The following is a 23,500-nucleotide window of genomic DNA, read 5'->3' on the forward strand; positions in this document are numbered from 1 at the left end:
GGAAGACTTGTTCAGCACATCACCTGATAGAATGCAATGTGTGCAATGGCTGTGTAACAACTCTTGGATGGTATCATGCGACTTCATATGATCACCTGGATTATTTGCGATCTGATTTTATCAGGAACCAGCGTAAAGCAGTGGACCGAACTTCTGGACTTCACCATGCTGAGGTACTCTCTCTCTGATCTTTTGTCCCTGGGACACCATGGCCGTCCAGATATCAGCGTCATACAAACTTTGGGTTCCATGCAGCTCCTCCGCCGGCCTAGTTATAATCATAGAGGCTCTCGTCAGAGTCGCTATACTGCCGGTGCTGGAGTCAATGCACTTTGGTCGGACCACAGGCGATCGCTGCGTCGTACTTCTGGTTGCCATGGAATCGGCCATGGTAACCTACGCTATCCAGAGGTTCTCTCTCAAAAACCCGTGGCAAATGTGTGCTGTAGCACTATGCGACTTGCTCACTTCAACACGAGGTCAATAAAAAATAAAACGGCACTAATCACTGACACTATCCTTGACAGGAAAATTTTAATTCTCTGTCTCAGTGAAACTTGGCATAAAGACAATGACTATCTTAATTTGAACATGTGTGCCCCATCTGGATATAAATATATTGACGTGCCTCAAGCTTTTATTCAAGTCACATTTATTCAAGGTAAGGGTGGTGGCTTGGCTGCAATATTTGTATCAAATATATCAATCGATGTTATTGATGCTCCTACCGTTTCATCATTTGAATGTCTGGTTTTTAAAGTCGATGGTGCTGCACCTGTTCTTGTGTTGCTCATTTATCGTCCACCAAAACCTAATCCTTTATTTTTTTCTGAGTTTACTGAGTTGCTGACACTTCTTAGTCCACTCTGTCCGTCTATGGTCTTGACTGGTGATGTCAATTTCCATATTGATAATCCAAACTGTGTCAAAACTGCTACCTTTTTGGACATTTTGGATGGTTTTGACTTTAAACAGCATGTTACTTTTCCGAACCATAGGCTGGGCCATATATTGGATGTGGTATGTTCTGCTGGTGTTGGTATCCAATCTCTGGATAGTATCGACATGAGTATAAGTGACCATAGACTTTTTACTTTTGACATAAATGTTACATCTTCACGATCTATTTCTGAGCGCACTATCAAATTCCGTAACATCAAGCACATGGACTTAACTCTTTTTTCGACTTTTGTCTCTGGGCTTCCCACTACTAACTCTGTGGAGCACTATAATTCCATGCTTTCCTCACTTTTGGATGAGTTCGCACCTGTGCGAGAACGGCTTATTACTTTTAGGAAACCCTGTCCATGGTTTACCCCGGGTTTACGTTTAATGAAAGCTGCCGGAAGACAATTAGAAAGGCAGTACAAAAAATCTAGCCTGACGGTGCACAGGCTTCTTTACACAGAAAAACAGTCTGCTTACCATTCTGCTTTGAATACTGCACATAAGAGCTACTATTCAAGCATCATTGGTAACGCTGCAACAAATTCTAAATCGCTGTTTAAGACTGTTGACAATCTTCTCAAACCAACTAAGGCCATTGTTCATTCCTCTGTTGAACTGCGTAATAAGTTTCTTCATTATTTCACTGGTAAGGTTGAGGGTATATATAGCACTTTAAATACCATCACTCCTCTTAAGCTAGTTAATATCCAGCCTTCAAACTTCCCAACTACTACCTTTTCAAACTTTGAAATGGTCGGAGATGATTTTATTATAAGTACAGTGAAGTCCATGAACTCTACAACCAGTATTTTAGATCCGGTTCCCTGCTCGGTCATCATGAACTTCCTTGCATCAATCTGCCCTTTTATGACTTCAATTGTGAACTTGTCATTGACTTCTGGAATTGTTCCTCCAGAACTAAAAATAGCTGCCATTACACCAGTCCATAAGAAGACTGGTTCTGATGTATCTGATTTATCCAATTACAGGCCGATTTCTAACCTCCCATTCTTGGCTAAAGTACTTGAGCGTGTTGTGGCTGTTCAGTTTAATAATCACCTAGCTCTGAACAGTCTCTTTGAACCTTTTCAATCTGGGTTCAGATGAAACTGCTTTAATAAGGGTCGAAAATGATCTTCTTATCACGGCGGATTCAGGTGCATGCAGTATTTTGGTCTTGTTAGACCTCAGTTCTGCTTTTGACACTATATGTCACTCTCTTCTGCTTGACAGGCTGGAAAATTGGTTGGGTCTTTCTGGAGCTGTCCCCTAATTGGTTTCGGTCTTATTTAACGAATCGTGCCCAGTTTGTTAGCTTGGGTAACTACAAATCAGATACCGTGCCTGTTCGACAGGGAGTTCCTCAGGGTTCAGTATTGGGTCCAATATTATTTAATATTTATATGCTTCCACTTGGGCAGATCATTAGGAAACATGATCACTGCTATGCGGATGATACGCAGATTTACATCACCACTAGTCCTGATGTCCATTGCTCATTAATAGCTTTGCGTGGTTGTTTAGCAGAGATCAGTATCTGGATAACAACTTCCTGAAACTGAATGGCTCCAAAACTGAACTGAGGCAGATTGGTACAGTAGCAGCTACTCGTAAGGCCGAGCAGATCAGTTTGATTGTTGATTCTTGTACCGTAATCCCCACTTCACAGGTTCGAAATCATGGTGTCTTTTTGATCCACAATTATCATTTGAAGCACAGATAAAACACATCTCTAAAACTGCATTTTTCCACCTGAGAAACATAGCTCGACTTAGACCTTTTCTCTCTTTTGCAGACACAGAAAGGCTTATACATGCCTTCATAACAACTAGGTTAGATTATTGTAATGCCTTGTTCTCTGGCCTTCCAGCTAAATCGTTGGGAAAGCTTCATTATATACAAAATTCTGCTGCTGGTGTGCTCACTTGTACTTCTCCTTGTGAACACATTACACCGATTCTTTCACAATTACACTGGCTTCCCGTTAATGCGAGAATTGATATTAAAATTCTTATTTTAACACACAAGGCACTTCGTGGGACTGCACCTGAGAATCTTTGTGAACTCCTCAGTCCTTATATTCCATCACGCTCTCTTCGCTCTACTAACTCTCTTTCACTTCACCAGCCATCATGTAAGCTAAAGACCATGGGGGAAAGAGCCTTTTCATATAAAGCCCCTAAGCTATGGAATGTACTTCCTCTGCACGTCAGAAATGCACCAACGTTGGGTGATTTTAAAAAGTTGATTAAGTCACATTTATTTAAGACTGTCTTTCTCTAATGAATTGTTGTATTGCTTTTGGTGTTTTATTTTATTTATTACTTTATTACTGTAGCGCTTTGGGTTTAAGAAAAGAGCATTACAAATAAAATGTATTATTATTATTATTATTATTATTATCAAATCCATCCATGATAGTGAAAATGGTAGTGCCAGACACAAACACCAGGGCTTTCTAATGTCGTCAGGGAGGCTGGCTGCCAATTCAAATAGCAGAGTTACTGACAGTGTGCAGCAGGTCAAAGCAGGCAAAGGGAAAGGTGCCCTTTGAATGCTTGTCAGATATAATCACAAAAAACTGTGCAGCAAAGACTCAGACAGTGGGGTGAACGACTTTATTCGAGAACAGGCTCCTTTGCCTGACTAGTACACTAGATTGGTGGATTTCAACAAGATTGTCTAGGTTGTTAAAGTGGTTCTTATGCAGGGCTTCTCATTCATCAAAACTCATCCATGGCTCCCAGCATTCACAGCAGCCAATGTTCTAAAAAAGCTAATCACCAATATCTATAACAGTAACTCTAGATGTTCTAACTTCACACTTTCAATAAAACATCAATATTGACTAGATCTAAACCTCTGTTAATCCTCAATACAACATTTTTTAGACAAATGGAAGCAATAATAATGTCAAACTGTGGGTTAGCATAGTTGTATCCCTGGGTGTTGTCAATTTTGTTGTGTCTAGTTATATAATTTATCTTGTAAGTGCAATGTTTAAAAGTGATTGATGGTTGTACTTACCTGTGAATGGTACATCTTTATAAGAGGTGGAGTGTGGCCTATAAAGAGGGAGGCCAGACTCACAGTCTGTGCTTGATTACCAAGTCGATGCAAGCTTCAAGGTTCAAGATTTATATTTTTCACATACAGGATTATATAGAGCATACAGGTGCTGGTCATATAATTAGAATATCATCAAAAAGGTTATTTATTTTACTAATTCCATTCAGAAAGTGAAACTTGTATATTAATTTCATTCATTACACACAGACTGATATATTTCAAATGTTTATTTCCTTTAATTTTGATGTTTATAACTGACAACTAAGGAAAATCCCAAATTCAGTATCTCAGAAAATTAGAATATTGTGAAAAGGTTCAATATTGAAGACACCTGGTGCCGCACTCTAATCAGCTAATTAACTCAAAAGCCTTTAACCTGCAAAGCCTTTAAATGGTCTCTCAGCCTAGTTCTGTAGGCTACACAATCATGGGGAAGACTGCTGACTTCACAGTTGTCCAAAAGACGACTACTGACACCATGCAGAAGGAGTAGGGTGACCATATGCGCCATTCATACAGGACACGTCCCAACCAGTATTTTAATATTGCCTAAAACATCCAGAGCAGCTTGACCAATAAAATGAAGGTATTGTACATAATCGACCAATCGTGGGCCGTGTGAGAAGGTGAGATCAGGGAACGATAAAAGCGATACAAATATGCGCACGTGTTTGTTCGTTCGATTGACTTGAAGGGAGTGAGGCTGTGACATCTCCATTGTTTAAACAAAATACAATTATTATTAAATAGTCACTCACACTTTGAACATCCAATTTTCGGTTTATTATTATTTTATTTCATTATCATCAATTTGATGTTTTTTATTATGTCTCTTCTTTTGACAGTTTAAATACATTTTGCCTGTTGGTGATGTTCAAATGCAGAAGTATTTGAAACAGTAGTGTTATATTACAGTAGTGTTAACCCTGGCTGTTGATGTTCTGATGCTCCATTCTCTCTGCTTCTTCTTCAAATGCAAGGTTCTCATAAATGTGCTGTGTCTGAATCTCCGGCCCACTGCCTGATGGACGTCCAAGAGCTGCAGTCATAAAGACAAATCATTAACCACCAGCCATCAGTAAACAGCAGATACACATCAGTCCAGCACGCCACTGATAACAGCAAAGACTGATCAGCACACTGCATGTTTTATTCATTTAGTTATTCTTGTTTATGTAGCACCCTTTCTCTACAGCGGAAATACATTTTCATTTCAGAATCAGAAAGAGTTTTAATACAAAGTGTGCTTGCACACACAAGGATGTATTTATTCATTCATTTATTTGTTGTTTGTTTGTTTGATGATGAAGCTTAAAATCCACACATTATTAACACTACAGTATAGCAACAGATTTTAACTATTAACTAGTTGATTATTAGCATGCCTATTAACATATTGGCTGTTAATTAGTGCTTATAAAGCACATATTCAGCATGATCATAATATTCTATATCCCTTAAACTAACCCAATACCTAAACTTAAAAACCTTACTAACTAGTAATAAACAGTAAATCTGTGTTTCTGTGGCTCAGTGGTAGAGCATTGCATAAGCAGGGTTAGGGTTAGGGTTAAATGAAATGTCCATTAGGAGTTTATTGAGACAAAAGTCATAGTTACTAGTTTTGTTAATAGTGAGAATTGTCCCTGAAAAAGGGATTTGTTGTTGTTGACACATTTACGTACATATTTATTACTCTTATCTATTTATATAATATGTTAATTTTATTAGTCATTTTCCAGTATATAACCTTTAGTCCGATCCTTGTTCTTTCTTTCTTTTTTTTCTTTTTTTTTGTTATTGCATAATTTTTCTGGAAGCACTATTTTAATTTGTCTTATTTTACTGTTTTTACTAAATGTGTTTGGTATTCTAAGCATCAGCACTCAGTGTTAAATATACTCCAGTCGAGTAGAAAAAATACTGTCTCTTTTAACCAGCAAGCCTTGAAACACTATTCACAACATTTATTATTTAATTATCAGTCAGCAGGCAGCAATATAAAACAGACCAATGAAACACCACAATCTGTTGCCATTTAAATGTATGTTTAAATTGTCAAATAAACTTTAATAAACTTGCAGAAACTGTGAGAACATCTGCTTCACTGCTAAAAGATGTATTACTATGCAAGAAAATAAAACATCAACAACAATAAAACTGGTAGAGTTTGAATGTGTACATAATTGAATGTGTATAAAAAAGCATATTTCCAGTGAAAATCGATTTGATGTTCATCTCTCTCAGGTTACTCACTAATCATCACAGAAGAACAGAAGTGAACAGAGAAGAGAGCAGATGTGGACTCACGGTCTGTGTTTCGGCTGTCTGATGTGTGGAGCTGCTCTGTCCTGATCACAGATAGACGGAACGTGTCACTCGATGGTGATGATGATGAAGGTGGCTCATCAATCTCCTCATCGATCTAAACTCATACAGCAACAAACAGTAAATCCCACACCATCCATCATGCCTGAATGAAGACGGCTCTGCTGGTTTGGCCAAACTCACCTTGTATTTGAGGATGTGAAATTTACACATGGGGCAGGTGGGGTGTTCCAGCAGCCATGGCTCAATGCACTTCTTATGGTAGAAATGTCTGGAAAAGAGAATTTTAATCACAGTTTTTCCATTTAATTCATTTTTAAAAACAAAACAAAAAAGAAAAAGAAAAAGAGGAAAAAGAAAAACAGAGAAAACAACTACTCCAGTGCATATTTAAAATACAACACAATAGAGTTTGACAAAACACACACCTTTCATTCAACAGAATCTCTGCTTGATATAATATCTAATGCTCTGACAAAAAGCAAGCTACCATAGTGAAAATAACCAAAATGCAAGGAAATTCAAATGCTGCACTGACACTGATGTTATGAAATGTGTGTGTTGTTGATGTTGTCCACACACCGCACCTGCAGGGTAAAACGGTGACCTTTTCATTGTGTCTGAATGACTCGGTGCACACAACACAGATCACGTCCTCTGATTCCACCTCCTAAAAACACACAAACAAATTCAAATACTAAGTTTTGCATGGAAAAACAGTATGTCCAGCTATAGACAGACTCTAAACACTTCCAGGGCTGAGCATATCCACAAACAATCCAATGTTTTTATTTAGCACAGTGGCTAGATAAACAAATAAACAGAGGTCACTCAAACATAATATCAAGTTTAATAGTAATGGCTTTAGGAATTTTTTTCAGAAATACAATAACAAATGTAGAATCAACAACGTCTCATTCAGCTTCATTTGTCGCACTCAAAGATAAACTGCAGTGCTTTACAACTATAGGACAGGAAGAGCTAAATAAACTTATCACTGCTTAATAAACATGTTTTTTAGATCCTGTAACCACTAAATTACTAAAATAGATGTTACCTGTAGCAAAAAAAAACTTCTCAATCTTATTAACTTGTCATTATCTTTAGGTCACGTCCCAAAACCATTCAAGCTGGCGTTTATTAAGCCTCTTATTAAGAAACCAAAACTAGATCCTAGTGAACTGGCAAATTATAGGCCTATTTCAAATCTTCCATTTATGTCTAAAACAACTTGTAGAAAAAGATGATACTCAGCTATATATCTCAACGAGACCAGATGAAACCTCTAAATTATCTAAGCTAACAGACTGTGTTAAAAATGTAAAAGATTGGATGACCAATAATTTTCTCCTATTAAATTTGGATAAGACAGAGATATTACTTACTGTTAAAAAACACTACACAGAATCTTGTAGATTACAATCTGCAACTAGCCCATCATCTGTTTGAACTTCTACCTTCTGGAAAACGCTATAGGTCCATTAAAACACGCACAACAAGATTCATGAACACTTTTTATCCAAAAGCTGTTAGCCTACTGAACAAGAGCATGCATTAATGGCAATAACATCTGTGCACTTTACTTTATATTTATCACTTATTAAAATGTTTCTTTTGCTGTTTGCTATTTACAATGACAATAAAATATGAATTGAATTGAATTGATAACCTCGTACTTCAGTTACATCTGATGAAATGCATATTTTCATTATTTTGCTTGGTTTGAACACATCATTCTTGCTTGGTCGGACCAGCAGCAACGCTATTTTTTTTCTATTACTTTCTCTGTTTCTGTGTAATACTAGGAATTACACAAGCTTCAGTCTGGATCCAGCCCTTAAAACCTGTGAAGAGATTATGCTGACCCCCCAGAAGACCTCATATGATGCCAGCCCTCAGACAACAAACAAAACTGACAAATTTTGCTGTAGACATTAACTTGAGATAGTCTCCACTGATGAGCTCTTACATAATATAATGTAGAAGCTTTAATTTTCTGTAAATTTGATTTGCATCAATTTGCATTGTGAAAAGCACTATACAAATTAACTTGAACTGAAATGAAATACACACCAAAAAACCAGTCATAAGGTTCTTTTTTTTAAATTGAGAATAATGCATCATATGAAAGCTGAATAAATAAGCTTGTAAGCTTTGATGTGTGGTTTGTTAGGAGGACAATATTTGACTGAGATACAACTGTTTGAAAATCTGGAATATTAGAAGAAAAAAATCTAAATATTGAGAAAATCGCTTTTAAAGTTGTTCAAATAAAGTTATAAGCAATGCATATTACTAATCAAAAAATATATTTTGAGAAATTTACAATAGGAAATTTAATTTACAAAATATCTTCATGGAACATGATCTTTTCTTAATATCCTAATGATTTTTGGCATAAAAAAATGATAATTTTGACCCATACAATGTATTGTTGGCTATTGCTACAAATATACCCATGCTGCTTATGACTGGTTTTGTGCTCCATGTTCTCATTTCTCTCTGATCCTGCTGTAAGGCACAGTACCGGGTCGCCCGTCCGCAGAGTCCGCACTTCTAACTTTGCTATGGCCTTTTCATTTTCTCTCTTCATCTCCATCTGTTCAGAAATGAACGACACAACAGAATGAGTGAGATTTCTGAATTTGACTCTGACCTCCACTGACTTCTGAGCAGCTTAGTGCTGTACCTCTTGCTTCTTGAGCTGCTGGTTTCTGTACATTCGTTTGATGAACAGATAAGCGAAGTAGAACAAGGTGATGGCTGTTATGCCGATGAAGGTGAAGGAGAGAGAGTATGCCCATGTGCCACTGTACCACCAGCCGTAAGTTTTGGCCACTGCAATCGCCACATACACATCTGAGCCCTTATTCACCAGCTCAGCCATCTCTGTTCCTAGAATATTGCCAACCATGATGGCAACTATGTTGGTGGCATCTGTAGAAATAAAACAATGCGATATTAACCACGACCAGTTCAATAGAAAACTCTAGTATCAAGTTCATGCATGCTGTTAGACTCATTGTGCATAATAACAACAACAAAAAAAAGTTGGTCAAAGGAATATGACTTGTTGTTTTGCTATAATCTCTTAGATTTTTACAATTAATAGATAAAAAGGAAAGTTTGTAAATGTAAACTTAATTTTCTATCTAATTAGTTGGGCTAAAAAAAAAAGTATGCAAACCAATTGCCTTGAAAAATCTAAGAAAAGATAAATAGGAATAGAATTATGTACTGACAAATGCTTAGTTAGTATAGTTTACTTAGACAAGATTTCTAGTAACTAAAAAGAACTGGGTACTCGATCCTTTCATTTAGGTTTACTCATGACTTAGTATAACTATTCACTGACTCCCGGAGTGCATTGATGCAGAATAAATTATGCAGTTGCTTTGTTTTACAAATTTTGTTTTCATTTGCCAATTTTATTTGCTGTCTTGTGTCAGTAGCAGCACAACAAAAAGAGCAAACATAATGTTTTTTTGTTACAATGAATACAAATACAAAATGAACTAATTTCTGTGCTGAATATTTAAGTCTGTGTGTGACTTCAGCATATTACTACAAATTATTTAAGGATTACATTAACCCAATTATGAAGCTGTCAAGATATTTATGAAAATAAAATTGAAAATTGCTTTAATTAGAAGATAAGACACCTTCTATAAGCAATCTATTTATTACTTGTCTTCCCTTTAAACTAAATTACTCAGATTTCGTATATCATTGCTGCTTTATCAGAAAAAAAATATGTATAATTACTTTAAAGAAGTTCAAGTGCCCAACCAAAGGGAACACTAATCACTATAATGGTGAGTAAAAAACTAAACACACACACAAACACACATTTGAGAAAATCAACATCAATTTATGAAAGTTAGCTTATGTGACGATCTCTCAAATATTTATGTTGTATTGAAAATTAAGTGTTCAAGATGACTTTGGAAAACTAGTGAATACAACTAATGAAAGATAACTGCACACATGGAGGAAATGAGTGAAAAGTCTATTAAGACTTATTTTCTTCTTCTTCTGTTGTTATGTTGCACATTAGAAACATATTAGTTCACTGCTGCCTCTCACTGGTTTATTGACGTCATTGGTTCCTTTGTTGGGAAAACCTACTAAGTATAACAACTAAGTAAAGATTGCTAATTAATTCTAAATAAGGTAAACTATTGGATTTTACAGAAGGCAAGTAGACATCATTTCCTCATTGACACATCTGAATACCAGGTTCATGTGAGGCATTCTAGTCATCCAAATATATTGCTGTCAGATATCAAGCCATGCATAACGCCTGGAGAAAACACATCATAGAGCAACAGCATTGTACAGTTCAGGGAATGAAGTGGAACTCATGAACTCCTTGAGAAAATGACATAAGAGTGAGTCATAAAGTCCTTGGGTAAAATTCAACTCACATAAAAGTTTACAGTGCTGTATCTGTACTGAACAACCAAACAATCAACGTCAGTCACAGGAACATTCCAGCATTTAACACACACCTATAGCAAGTCATTTTGAAATATATCTACATACACAACTCATTCAGTTCATTTATTTTTGGCAAGCTATGCTGGAATGATGTGATTCAGATCATGTAACAGAACACTTAAGCATGGTAAACACATTGCTTGTCATTACTAATGGTACATTCGGTAGTTCCTTAGCTAGCGTTAGCATTGCTGTTCTTCATGTACTTTAAGAGCCAATAGCACAACAGTTTTGACACTCAAGTCAAGTAAGATCAAGTTTTACGTCAATTAGACTGATACTAGAGAGCTTTAGAGAGTCGTTCACACAATTAATTATCTTACCTTTATGCCATTCAGATGACTTTTTACATAACCACAAAGTTCACATCATGTGTTCACTGAGCAAGACCACTTCATGGAAACATTTCTGATCATCACATAAAGATGTCATATGACCTCACAAGAGTTACTTTTGTACTGTTTATATAGACAATAATTTTTTGTAATTATATATATATATATATATATATATATATTTTTTTTTATCTGCCTGTTAAGTGTTTTATATTGTTAAGAAATGGTTAGGTTTAGGTTAGTGGTCAAAAACATTTCTGAAAGTATAAAGATATTATATAACAAATTGTAGCCATGTATTTAAGGCAAGTAATAGGCTTTAGTCAGGATCATTATTTTTAAAGTATGAAATTGAGGCTTGAGGGACTGAAGTACAGTGCGTTCAGTGGATTGTACTGTAGTTTAACAAAATACAGAATATTCAACTGACTAAATGTCTTTCCAAAGAGAAAAGCCTTCATAAAACAGTTTTGTAAGTTGTTGTATAAAACGACATGATCTATGACCTTTATCCAGTGCGTGACATTGTAAACTCACAACCTCGCTATCATCTGCGCTAGATTCAGTATGGTGTCTAAACTGATTAGAGCCTGTTAAAAACTATTAATTTCCCAGTTGATATAACGACATCTTCACTAATTAATACTCACATGCAAAGTGCTTGACCATGCTTTTATGCCTTGGGAGCAAGAATAAGTCATCATTTAAAACAACCATTTGTTATTGTACTGCACAATTTTAATCCTATTACTGTAATAATGTATATGATAATGCAGACTAGTATTAGCTTCAACAATCTTTTTTTTTTCTTATTTTGTATTTTTGTTTTTTCTATTGTATGTGTTCTTCATTATATTTTTAATCTACTAAGACATTTTACAAATTTATTCTTTAGTCAGATCAACTTACTCAAGGATGAAGTTAGGTATTTAATAGCATGCAAGAAAACAATCAGTCAGATTTATTCATTCCTCTATATTATTTTCTTCCACTACTTAGACATCTAATGGAATTGTTTTCTTGTGAGAAACCTTTGCCTTGCTCTCTGTTGCTGTAAGACAACACAGCACAGTATTCAGTGAGCTGCTTTAACACAGACTGGCTAGTTTAGGATAGCCAGCTAGAGAAACTCTCGTACCTGGATGGGCCATCAGTTCAGTGTTATTGCCTGTCCCATCTATGTTGTAAATAACCACCGCCGAGGCTCCATTTCGCCAGGCAGCTCGTATCTTCTGTGAATATGTACAGTCTCCATTTTTTACCAGGGCAATCCATTTCTGCTGTTTCGCGTTGAAAGTAGTGTTCTTGGAGCACGCTAGAGGATCTGAATTTGGAAGCACAAGAAGCCCAGAAGCTGAAAAAATGGGTGAGTCAGCTCCAAACACGCCACACTCACATATACTGCCCACAGTTTCATTAGATACACTGTCAAAGTATCTGACTTCCACATAGGCAGTCCAGAAAAGCAAGGAAGCACTTAGTTGGAAGCAGCACTGGAAAACAAACACCGACAGCCAGATACATGAATGTCCATGTACTGTTCTGAGCTTCAGGTTGGCTTTCATTGTATCAGGTAAACACGCCTGTGTTTTGACAGTACTCTGTGGCGACCGAAAGTAATCAGATACCTTCTTGGTGGTAATATAAAATGTTTTTACGTCAGGTGAGGTGTTCTTATCTCAGCGGACCTTGGACACTGTTTAAGATAAATTCATTCCAGAGGGTTGGGTTTTAGTACTTTATTTTCAGGAAACTGCTGATACTTTCAGCCCTCTTTTGGAACTCATGGTCAGTTTTACCAGCTTGACTTTTTAACAACATTTGCCCCCCGAATTGTTCCTTATTTTGGAAGCAAACATGATAATTTTAGGTAACACTATTTTGATATTTAACTTTAGGCATGTTACTAACAGTAAGTAAATTTGAAACTACATGTAAACTAGAGTATTAGACAGACTGTCTGCTTAATATCTTCTTACACTTTATATTGATGGAACATACAATATACTGACAATGAGAAACTTTCCATGTATATGTCAACCTATTCTTCTAACCCTAAACCTAACCTAGCAGTCTACTATGAGAGATAATAGACATGTAGTTGCAAAGTTAATTATAGTTAATAGAATGTCTAAATTGGACTATCAAAATAAAGTGTAACCGAAGTTTATCCCAGGTTTAAAATGGGTCAGTTTGTCCCTGTAAGTATAAAAATAATGGAGGATTTAAAGAAAGAGGTTTTGCTGCATAATGTTTTATATGAGGATTGGTATTGGAATTGAGGTAAACCAGCTGTAGCTGGTCATAGAAACTATAAAGCACACACTCACTAAATAACTTCAGCTCTTTTGTGAATTCTCTCGTCATAAAAGACAAAGTGCAGATGTATGTGTGAAGTAAGTTTAAGAGATTTATTCGTCATACAGTGTAGACACAGATCACTCAGTATAATGGGAGTGTTATTAAAGTGCATAAACTAATAAAAGTAGAATGAAGTCAGTGATGATGTTCTTTGGTAATGTAGATGGACTTGTTTTCTGTAGCTGCTTTTTGAATAAATGAGGAAATTAACTGTAAGTAACTTACAATGTTTCTAATGAATTATCATGTGAAATACAAATTCAGTCATAAACATATTTTATGACATGACATCCATATGCTTCTTGATTAATAAAATATAATGTATAGATGACACTAACATTAGGCTCTTTTTAGACATTCCCTGCAATTGGTTTACTCTCTGGCTATGAAACTAAAGTAAACAATTAAACAATTTTGCGTGATATTATTGTGTAATCTAACAGGCTGATGATAGGATGATGAATATGGAGCATATCGCCCAGTATTACAAAGCAGGTCTTGAACAGTGCCTTCAACTGTCACACAATACAGGAGGGAGATGAGTGGAAGACCACTTCTGTGACCTGCCCTGACCATTATGAATATAAGATCAGGTCATACAGCCTGACCAATGCTTCTTCTGTAATCCAGCGGTTCATTGTCACGCTGTCTAGTCTCTGTTTCCCTGGGTGTCCACTAGTGGGCTCACTTCCCCTTAGGCACTAGAATTCCACTAGTCTTGTCCTTTCATCAGAGTAATTGCACTCCTGCTAATTGCACCAGGTGCATTCACTTCATTGTCATTAGCCTCCCTATATTTACCAGTCTTTTCCTGTTGTCTGTATGGAGTCCTTACCTTTCGTGTTTCCAGTCTTCTCGTCCTCTGAGATTCTTCATTGTCTAATCGTCCGCCGAGACCCCTCGTTTTCCGAGTTCCCTTTCCTGTCACTTTCCTTTGTTTGTTTGTTTTGGACTGCCTTTTTGGTTTTGACCGTGGCTTGTGTTGACAACGATTTGGATTACCCCTCAATAAATACCTGCAATTGGATCTCTCTCTCTCCCTGTGTTTCACTGGTCGCAATCGTCACAGAAAGACTCCATCCATAAGATCCAGCTGCACAATATGGCCGCCAGCCCAGCGCCACTGCGCAGAATGGCCGCCAACCCAGAACCACAAGGCAAGATGGAAGCCAGCCCAGCGCCATGAGGCAAGATGGACACCAGCCCAGCGACACAGCACAAGATGGCTGCCAGCCCAGAGCCACTTTGCAGAATGGCCACCGGCCCAGCACCACTGCCCATGATGGCCGCCAGCCCAGCGCCACGAGGCAAGATGGACGCCAGCCCAGCGCCACAGCACAAGTTGGACGCCAGCCCAGAGCCACTGCGCAGAATGGCTGCCGGCCCAGCACCACTGCCCATGATGGCCGCAGGTCCAGCGACACTGCACAAGATGGCTGCCAGCCCAGCGCCACGAGGCAAGATGAATGCCAGCACAGCGCCACAGCACAAAGTGGTCACCAGCCCAGCTTCACGATGCCAGATGGTCGCCAGCCCAGCGCCAATACCCAAGATGGCCACTGAAACATTTTTGGATTATTTCTCCATGCTATCCAAAATCCTAGAGATTCCCAGGAATGTTCACGTCACGTCTGCTGATCCAGAGACTGTTCACGTCACGTCTGCTGAGCCAGCGCCACAGTACAAGATTACCACCAACCCAGCGCCACTGCACTACAGTAGGCTTTCCTGAGTTGAGTCAGGTTCCCATTGACCTTCCAGAGTTGAGTCAGGTTCACGTTGACCCTCCAGAGTTGAGTCAGGTTTCCGTTGACCCTCCAGAGTTGAGTCAGGTTCCGGTTGACCCTCCAGAGTCGAGTCATGTTCTCGTTGATCCTCCAGAGTCGAGTCATGTTCCAGTTGACCCTCCTGAGTCGAGTCAGGTTCCAGTTGACCCTCCAGAGTGGAGTCAGGTTCCAGTTGACCATCCAGGGTGGAGTCAGGTTCCAGTTGACCCTCCAGAGTCGAGTCAGGTGCTCGTGGACCCTCCAGAGTCGAGTCAGGTACTCGTGGACCCTCCAGAGTCAGGGTTAGTCACCGTTGACCTTCCAGAGTCAGGGTTAGTCACCATCGACCTTCCAGAGTCAGGGTTAGTCACCTTTGACCTTCCAGAGTCAGGGTTAGTCACCTTTGACCTTCCAGAGTCAGGGCTAGTCACGTTGACCTTCCAGAGTCAGGGCTAGTCACCGTTGACCTTCCAGAGTCAAGTCAAGTCACTGGTGATCTTCAAGGACCGAGTCAAGTCACCGGGGTTCTTCATGGGAGAATTCAAGTCACCAGTGATCTCCATGAACAAAGGCAAGTCACCATTGATCTTCATGAACAAATGCAAGTCACCAATGATCTTCATGAACAAATGCAATGTCACCAATGATCTTCATGAACAAGAACAAGTCACCAATAATCTTCATGAGCAGAGTCAAGTCAGCATTCTACGCTTCTTGTGGCGCCGATACAGGATGGCTGCCTCCGTGACGTGCTCCGCATATGTTTTGTGTTTTTGTTAGTTTGTCCTGTCTTTAGTTATATTCCTGCCATCAGTTTCACCAGGGATGAACTGCTGAACATTCGGCAGAACGCACCACAAGATGTTTTTTCCGGAATTCAATTATTCAGACGTTTTAGTGAACATTGTTATCGGAGGAGCGGCGGCGCTGATCAAGCGCTTCAGGACGCGCAGACGGGGGAAGCGAGCGGGAGCGCTAGTCAGACTCAGGAAACGCGGATTTCGAACGCCATTGCCTAGCATCCATCTGGCAAATCTCCGCTCTCTACCCAACAAAACAGACGAACTGCTTCTGCTCTCTCGGACAAATAAGGATATCTCACACTGTGCTGCTCTGTGTTTCACAGAAACCTGGCTGAATGACACCATACCGGACAGCGCGCTCCATCTGCCGGACTTTCAGCTGTTTAGAGCGGATCGCGAATCAGAATCAACGGGGAAATCGTGCGGCGGCGGGACATGCTTTTACATCAATGAACTGTGGTGTACAGATGTAACTGTGTTAAAGAAGACGTGCTGCTCAAATCTTGAAACGCTCTTCATTAACTGCAAGCCGTTTTATTCGCCGCGGGAGTTTCACTCGTTCATTCTGGTCAGTGTTTACATCCCTCCACAAGCGCATGTGAGCTCAGCTTTACAGAAACTCGCTGATCAGATCACAGACACAGAACAACAACACCCGGACTCTGTTTTAATCATTCTCGGGGACTTTAATAAAGCCAATCTGTCCCGTGAACTGCCAAAATACAGACAGCATGTTACTTGTCCCACAAGAGACAGTAATATATTGGATCACTGTTACACCACAATAAAGGATGCATTTCACTCTGTTCCACGAGCAGCTTTGGGACGTTCTGATCACCTTCTGGTTCATCTTATACCGTCCTACAGGCAGAAACTAAAATCAGCTAAACCTGTATCAAGGACTGTAAAAAGATGGACTAATGAAGCAGAGCAGGATTTACAATCTTGTTTTGACCTCACTGATTGGAGTGTTTTTGAAGCTGCTGCTGCCACCGATCTGGATGAACTCACAGAGACCGTAACATCATATATCAGTTTCTGTGAGGATATATGTATTCCTACAAAGACTCAACTAATTTACAATAATGACAAACCATGGTTCACTGCAAAACTCAGAAAGCTCCGTCAGGCCAAAGAAGATGCTTACGTGAAGGGGGACAATGTCTTGTATAAACAGGCTAAATACACACTGGAAAAAGAGTTCAAAGTGGCAAAGAGGAACTATTCTGAAAAAATAAGGACTCAGTTCACTTCCAACGACTCAGCATCAGTGTGGAAAAGTCTAAAGAAGATCACCAATTACAAGACACCACCCCCCAGCACTGTGGAGAATCAACGACTGGCAGACGATCTGAACGAGCTTTACTGCAGGTTTGAAAGAACACCCATCACCTGCCCTGAACGCCTCCCCACACAACCATTCACACCATTCACAACTCCTGCATCCAGCCCTGAATGCCTCTCCAAACAAACGTTCACACCACTAACAGCTCCTGCAACCCATCCTGAACACCTCTCCAATCAAGCACTCTCACCATTCTCACCTCCTGCATCCCCCCTCTCCCCCACACCTGCAATTCAGATCAGCGAGGATGCGGTGCGCCAGGTCTTCTGGAAGCAGAAAAGGAAAAAAGCACCGGGCCCAGACTGTGTTACACCAGCCTGTCTGAAATCCTGTGCTGACCAGCTGGCCCCCATCTTCACACGGATTTTCAACAGATCGCTGGAGCTGTGCGAAGTCCCTTCATGCTTCAAACGCTCCACCATCATCCCCATCCCTAAGAAAACCAAAATTACAGGACTATATGACTACAGGCCTGTGGCTCTAACGTCTGTAGTCATGAAGTCATTTGAGAAACTGGTGCTGGGCCACCTGAAGGACATCACTGGGCCCTTGCTGGATCCTCTTCAGTTTGCCTACAGAGCAAACAGGTCTGTGGACGATGCAGTAAACATCGGACTGCATTATGTTCTGCAACACCTAGACAGACCGGGGACTTATGTGAGGATCCTGTTTGTGGACTTCAGCTCGGCCTTCAACACGATCATCCCAAACCTCCTCCTGCCCAAACTTAATCAGCTCTCCGTGCCCACCTCCATCTGTCAGTGGATCAACAGCTTCCTGACAGACAGGCAGCAGCTAGTGAGGTTGGGAAAATACACATCCAGCACCCGTACAATCAGCACCGGAGATCCCCAGGGCTGTGTTCTCTCCCCACTGCTCTTCTCCCTGTACACTAATGATTGCACATCTAAGGACCCCTCTGTCAAGCTCCTGAAGTTTGCAGACGACACCACACTCATCGGCCTCATTCAGGACGGTAACGAGTCTGCTTACAGACAGGAGGTAAAAGAGCTAGCTGTCTGGTGCACTCTCAACAACCTGGAGCTAAAACAGTGGAGATGATGGTGGACTTCAGGAGAAACCCCCCTGCACTCCCCACACTCACCATCATGAACAGCACTGTGACTGCAGTGGAGTCATTCAGGTTCCTGGGCACCACTATCTCTCAGGACCTGAAGTGGGACATTCACATTGACTCCATTGTGAAAAAGGCCCAGCAGAGGTTGTACTTCCTTCGCCAGCTGAAGAAGTTTAACCTGCCACAAGAGCTGCAGAAACAGTTCTACTCCACCATCATCGAATCCATCCTCTGCACTTCAGTAACTGTCTGGTTCAGCTCAGCTTCTAAATCTGACCTCAGAAGACTACAGAGGGTAGTCCGGACTGCTGAGTGAATCATCGGTACAACCCTCCCTTCTATTCAAGAACTGTACTTATCCAGAGTGGGAAAAAGGGCTGTCAAAATCACTCTGGACCCCTCACATCCAGCACACTCCCTCTTTGAACTGTTGCCATCTGGTCGACGCTACAGAGCACTGAGCACTAGAACGACCAGACACAGGACCAGTTTCTTCCCTCAGGCAATCCATCTTATGAACAGCTGATAATAACTGCAAACACACTACACTTTATATTTATATACACATACACTTTATTTATCTAACACACATACTTAGTATACACTTAAATTTTGCACATAATACACATGTACATACATAACTGCATTTATGTAATATACCTGCCTACAATTGTCAATTTGTATATTGTCATTCACTATCTACTTATTTGTATTTTTTATTCTTTTATTATGTGTTTTATGTTCTGTTGCTGTCATTCTGTTGTACTGTGGAGCTTCTGTCACGAAAACAAATTCCTTGTATGTGTAAACATACCTGGCAATAAAGCTCATTCTGATTCTGATTCTGATCTTCTGGAATCCAGTATAAACACCATGGGATTACCAGAGTCTCGTACCAGAGTCTTCTCTGTGGAGCCTCCCCACGTTTCTGCTGAACTATCAGAGCCTCTCCATGTCTGATGAACTGCCAGAGCCTCTCCACGTCTCTGATGAACCTCCGGTGCCGTTCCACATTTCTGCTGAACTACTAAAGTCTCTCCTCGGCTAGGCTGATCTACCAGAGTCTCTCCTCGCCTCTGCTGAACTTCCAGAGTCTCGTCACGTCTCGGGCGAACTCTCTGAGCACCCGACTGATCCTGTTGTGGCCACGGAGGCTACCCTTAACTTGTTCATGTTCTCTGTTTCAGACTTGCCCAACCAGACTTGTCCTACTGTTCATTTGACCACATGGATGTGGTGGTCTTCTGCTCCGCCCTGGTGGGCGTCATGCTATGTCCTTCCTGGACTTGTGTTTTTGTGGTTTTTTTTTTGTTGTTGTTGTTCTTCTGTCTGTTTTGCACCTTTGGACCTGTCCCTCCCCCTGATCCTCCACCGGTCCATCTCCTGTGTTTCTTGTCTGTGTCTTTCTTTCTGTTTCCCTCTAAGGACCTGTCCCTCCGTCCCTCCCCCGATCCTCCGCTGGTCCACCTCCCTCCTGGACTACTTGTTTTGTGTTGCACTTCTCTTGTCTCTGTTTTCCCCATTTTACCTGGTCCTCCGTCATTCCCCCTGGTCCTCCGCCGCTCCACCTCCCTCCTGGTCTCTCTGTGTCTTTGGTCTTCCCTTGGGTTCGGATGGAGCATTTGGCAGCTGCTCCGTGGAGGAGGGGGTAATGTCACGCTGTCTAGTCTCTGTTTCCCTGGGTGTCCACTAGCAGGCTCACTTCCCCTTAGGCACTAGAATTCCACTAGTCTTATACTTTCATCACATTAATTGCACTCCTGCTAATTGCACCAGGTGCATTCACTTCTTTGTCATTAGCCTCCCTATATTTACCAGTCTTTTCCTGTTGTCTGTATGGAGTTCTTACCTTTAGTATTTAAATTAAAAATTAAATTAAATTAAATTCATGCATTTAACAGACGCTTTTATCCAAAGCGACTTACAGTGCATTCAGGCTATCAATTTTTACATATCGTGTGTTCCCGGGGAATCGAACCCCCAACCTTGCGCAGTGCTCTACCAGTTGAGCTACAGGAACACATGTTTCCAGTCTCCGAGATTCTTCATTGTATTCTCGTCCTCCGAGACCCCTCGTTTTCCAAGTTCCCTTTCCAGGGTATCAGTGGGGTCATAAAAAGTCATAAAATGTCATAAATTTAACAATAAGAATTTAAGGCCATAAAAAGTCATAAAAACATCTGGTATTTCCATACAAGGTCATAAAAAACATTTAGCCACGTCTTAAATTGATATGCTAGTCCATTAATTTGTTCTTCCATCAAAATGCGCTCGCAGCGACAATGTCATTCATTTGTTTCACCTGTTGTAGTTCTGTATGAGGAATCTGGGTGGGATCACACTGGTATCACAGCGTTCCAGAACTACAAGATCCATGCGGCAGCATACAGACTTGTCAGAAGGAGTTTCACAGAAACCCGCGCGAACTCATGGCTCGAAGATGGTGCGTTTAGTAGCTGGCTCAAGCCCGTCGCTAACAATCAGTATCAAGCATCCAAACACAAGACACTGAAAAGCTGAACTGAGTAACGTAAGCTGGTTACTCACGCGCTCTGTGTTCGGTGCAGAGAGAGAGCCGCGTATCACGGTCAGTCCCTCTTGCACATGAACGAACAAATACTAATCGCAGTTTTGAACAAACAAAAGGATGTGAAAGAGCCCGATTCATTACCACGGTGTTCAGGTGTTCAGGGCTCACGCTGAGAAAGGCGTCTCAAAATGCTTGTACACCGAATTTGCTTCTTTTTGCTCTTGTGCCGACAAATACATACAAAAAATGTAAAAATACCTGCCTTGGAAAGTATGCTCGAAAAAACTTATTTATTTGTCAGTTATTTCTTAAGTTAAAGTAAACAGTTGAGGAAAAAGATGCGTTCATCGTCTCTTAAAGTGACCGCGCCTAATTTAGCTACTGGCTGCTGTAATGTGAATGTGTAATGTGGCTGTGTAATGAAAATGAAAGAAAAATCACTCACTGCTCTTGACTTCAGAACTTTTTAGTTTTAAGAAGAATTTATGCACAGTCAAACCAAAAATTATCGAGACTCCAGATTTTTTGATATACATATTTTACTAGTAGGTAAAGGACACCAATACATTTATGTAAGTGAGTATAAGCAAACTGTGACATATTATACCCAAAGAATCTTTATACAGTGAACTTTTAGTGAAAGAGATAGATATAAATGTTTTATCTATCTATATATATATAAAATTGGGAACAAAAAAATATTCAGCACCTTATAAAGAACCATGCATTGCTTATGTGTTTTTTTTTTTTTGAATTGCTAATGAAAGCTTTTCACACCACAGTCTGAACAAAATGAAGCATTGCTTGGTAATTGGTCAACATAGTATTGATAGTTGTGTACATATTGTCATAATAACAGTCGTCTGTAGTTTTGGTTGATTACGTAGATTTCGATCAAAGTTATGACATTATCAAGACGAATTTGTTCTGACTTTAAGTTTAACTCTAAGTTATTGTCATATTTTATAACCATTTTAGAAGCAATAGCAAATAAACTAATAATGTGAGAAATGTTCAAGGTGTCTGATTTGATTGTACATTTAATTTTTACATTGAAGACTATCCAGTGCTATTTTACATTTAATTATTCAGTTTCTGTACCTTGACACCTACAAACTTGAAAAAAACTTAAACATTGTGTAAATAGCAAAAATAAATAAAAATGAACGAACATACAAATTAAACAATTTCAAACAGGGCCCACTGGTACGACCTTCACCGGGTTCCCGCTGACCCCAGCTACGTCCTGTGGGTGTTTAATACTGTGACTAAACACCAATAACACTTGTTATTTTGGAAAGTAATGCCATAAAATAATTGTTACTATACAATGTTACAATTGTTAAGTGTTCCTGTGTTCTTGATACTCAAGAAAAAGAAGGCGAAGGCTTCAGTTTTTTTCTTAATCTTAAGAAATAATAGAATAACTCTTTTAATAATAAAACTTGTTACTTTCAATGAAAGTCAATAATAAAAAAAAAGACTTTTTCAAAAGGAATTTTATTGACTGAAGTTATTTATCGTAATTCGTGTAGGTCACATTCATGAACAACTTATTCAGGGTGAAGCTTGTCATCATCTACATTAACAGCATCCTCATGTACTCCTGGAATGAGACAATTTCAACATATGATGCTGGGAAAGCATTCTGTGTTTTTTTAAACTGTAGGTATGAGCTCCATCAGTCATCTATACAGTTTTTCAGTCCTGAGAGGGTACAAACGGACCAGGGGAAGGTCCAAGCCATTGCATTTTCCATTTTTTGCAACTTGTATCAGTCAAAAGCAGGGTGTCAACCTCAGTTCCTGGAGGACCAGAGCCCTGCAGAGTTTAGATCCAACCCTAATTAAACACACCTGATCCAGCTAATCAAGTCCTTCAGACTTATTTAAAAACTACAAGATTCACGAGTTCACATTTACATATAATTATCTGAAGTATTATAATGCATATTTGGCGTGCTGTCCAACGAAGGGGCTCCCCCCCCCCCGTATATATTAAAGTGTAAAATGAACTCTAGTGGAGGAGATGGGGTGGAGGGGGGATGCTGATAAACCGTCAATGGAGACAGGTAGGCTAATTCAGCTGTATTTATGTGCTGTAAGTTGTAAGTATCTGACGTGCTCCTCCCGAACCTTGTTATGAAACTACATTTCACGAGTCCACACTTACATATAATTAGCTGAAGTATTATAATGCATATTTGGCGTGCTGTCCAGGGTAGGGGCTCCGAGCTCGGGAATGGCCCGAACCTAGAGTACCCCCCAAAAAGCAATAGCGGAAAGGACAGCCAGACTAAGGACCCCCCCACAATAGCGTTGAGATCTGGCGGGGGCTGATATTTAGAAAGTCATCTGGTTGGCAGGTCGGAAGAGCCTATGTACTCCAGTGGGAGCAAGTTTACCTACTTAGATGAGCCCTACCGGCTGATAGCGGA

At 39.8% G+C, this 23,500-nt stretch overlaps 1 protein-coding gene across 1 annotated transcript; it reads right to left on the reverse strand.

The window, feature by feature from the left end:
• Positions 1-4,790: 4,790 nt before the first annotated feature.
• Positions 4,791-12,806, reverse strand: rnf128b (ring finger protein 128b). The gene is made up of 7 exons (XM_026279775.1): positions 12,319-12,806; positions 9,035-9,282; positions 8,873-8,944; positions 6,933-7,015; positions 6,529-6,616; positions 6,328-6,442; positions 4,791-5,056 (listed from the first exon to the last, which is right to left on the reverse strand). Exons 1-7 carry the CDS (start codon positions 12,743-12,745, stop codon positions 4,938-4,940), a joined length of 1,152 nt encoding a protein of 383 aa, XP_026135560.1. The 5' UTR covers positions 12,746-12,806; the 3' UTR covers positions 4,791-4,937.
• Between the last annotated feature and the right edge of the window lie 10,694 nt (positions 12,807-23,500).

This window comes from Carassius auratus, chromosome 14 (assembly GCF_003368295.1).
Source record: "Carassius auratus strain Wakin chromosome 14, ASM336829v1, whole genome shotgun sequence".
Taxonomy (NCBI): domain Eukaryota; kingdom Metazoa; phylum Chordata; class Actinopteri; order Cypriniformes; family Cyprinidae; genus Carassius; species Carassius auratus.

Coding starts and splice junctions, on each gene's coding strand:
- rnf128b (XM_026279775.1), bottom strand. CDS start 12,745: ATGAAAGCCAACCTGAAGCTCAGAACAGTACATGGACATTCATGTATC. Junction 9,283..12,318: donor TGAACTGATGGCCCATCCAG/GTACGAGAGTTT, acceptor TTATTTCTACAG/ATGCCACCAACATAGTTGCC. Junction 6,617..6,932: donor GTCACCGTTTTACCCTGCAG/GTGCGGTGTGTG, acceptor TCTCTTTTCCAG/ACATTTCTACCATAAGAAGT.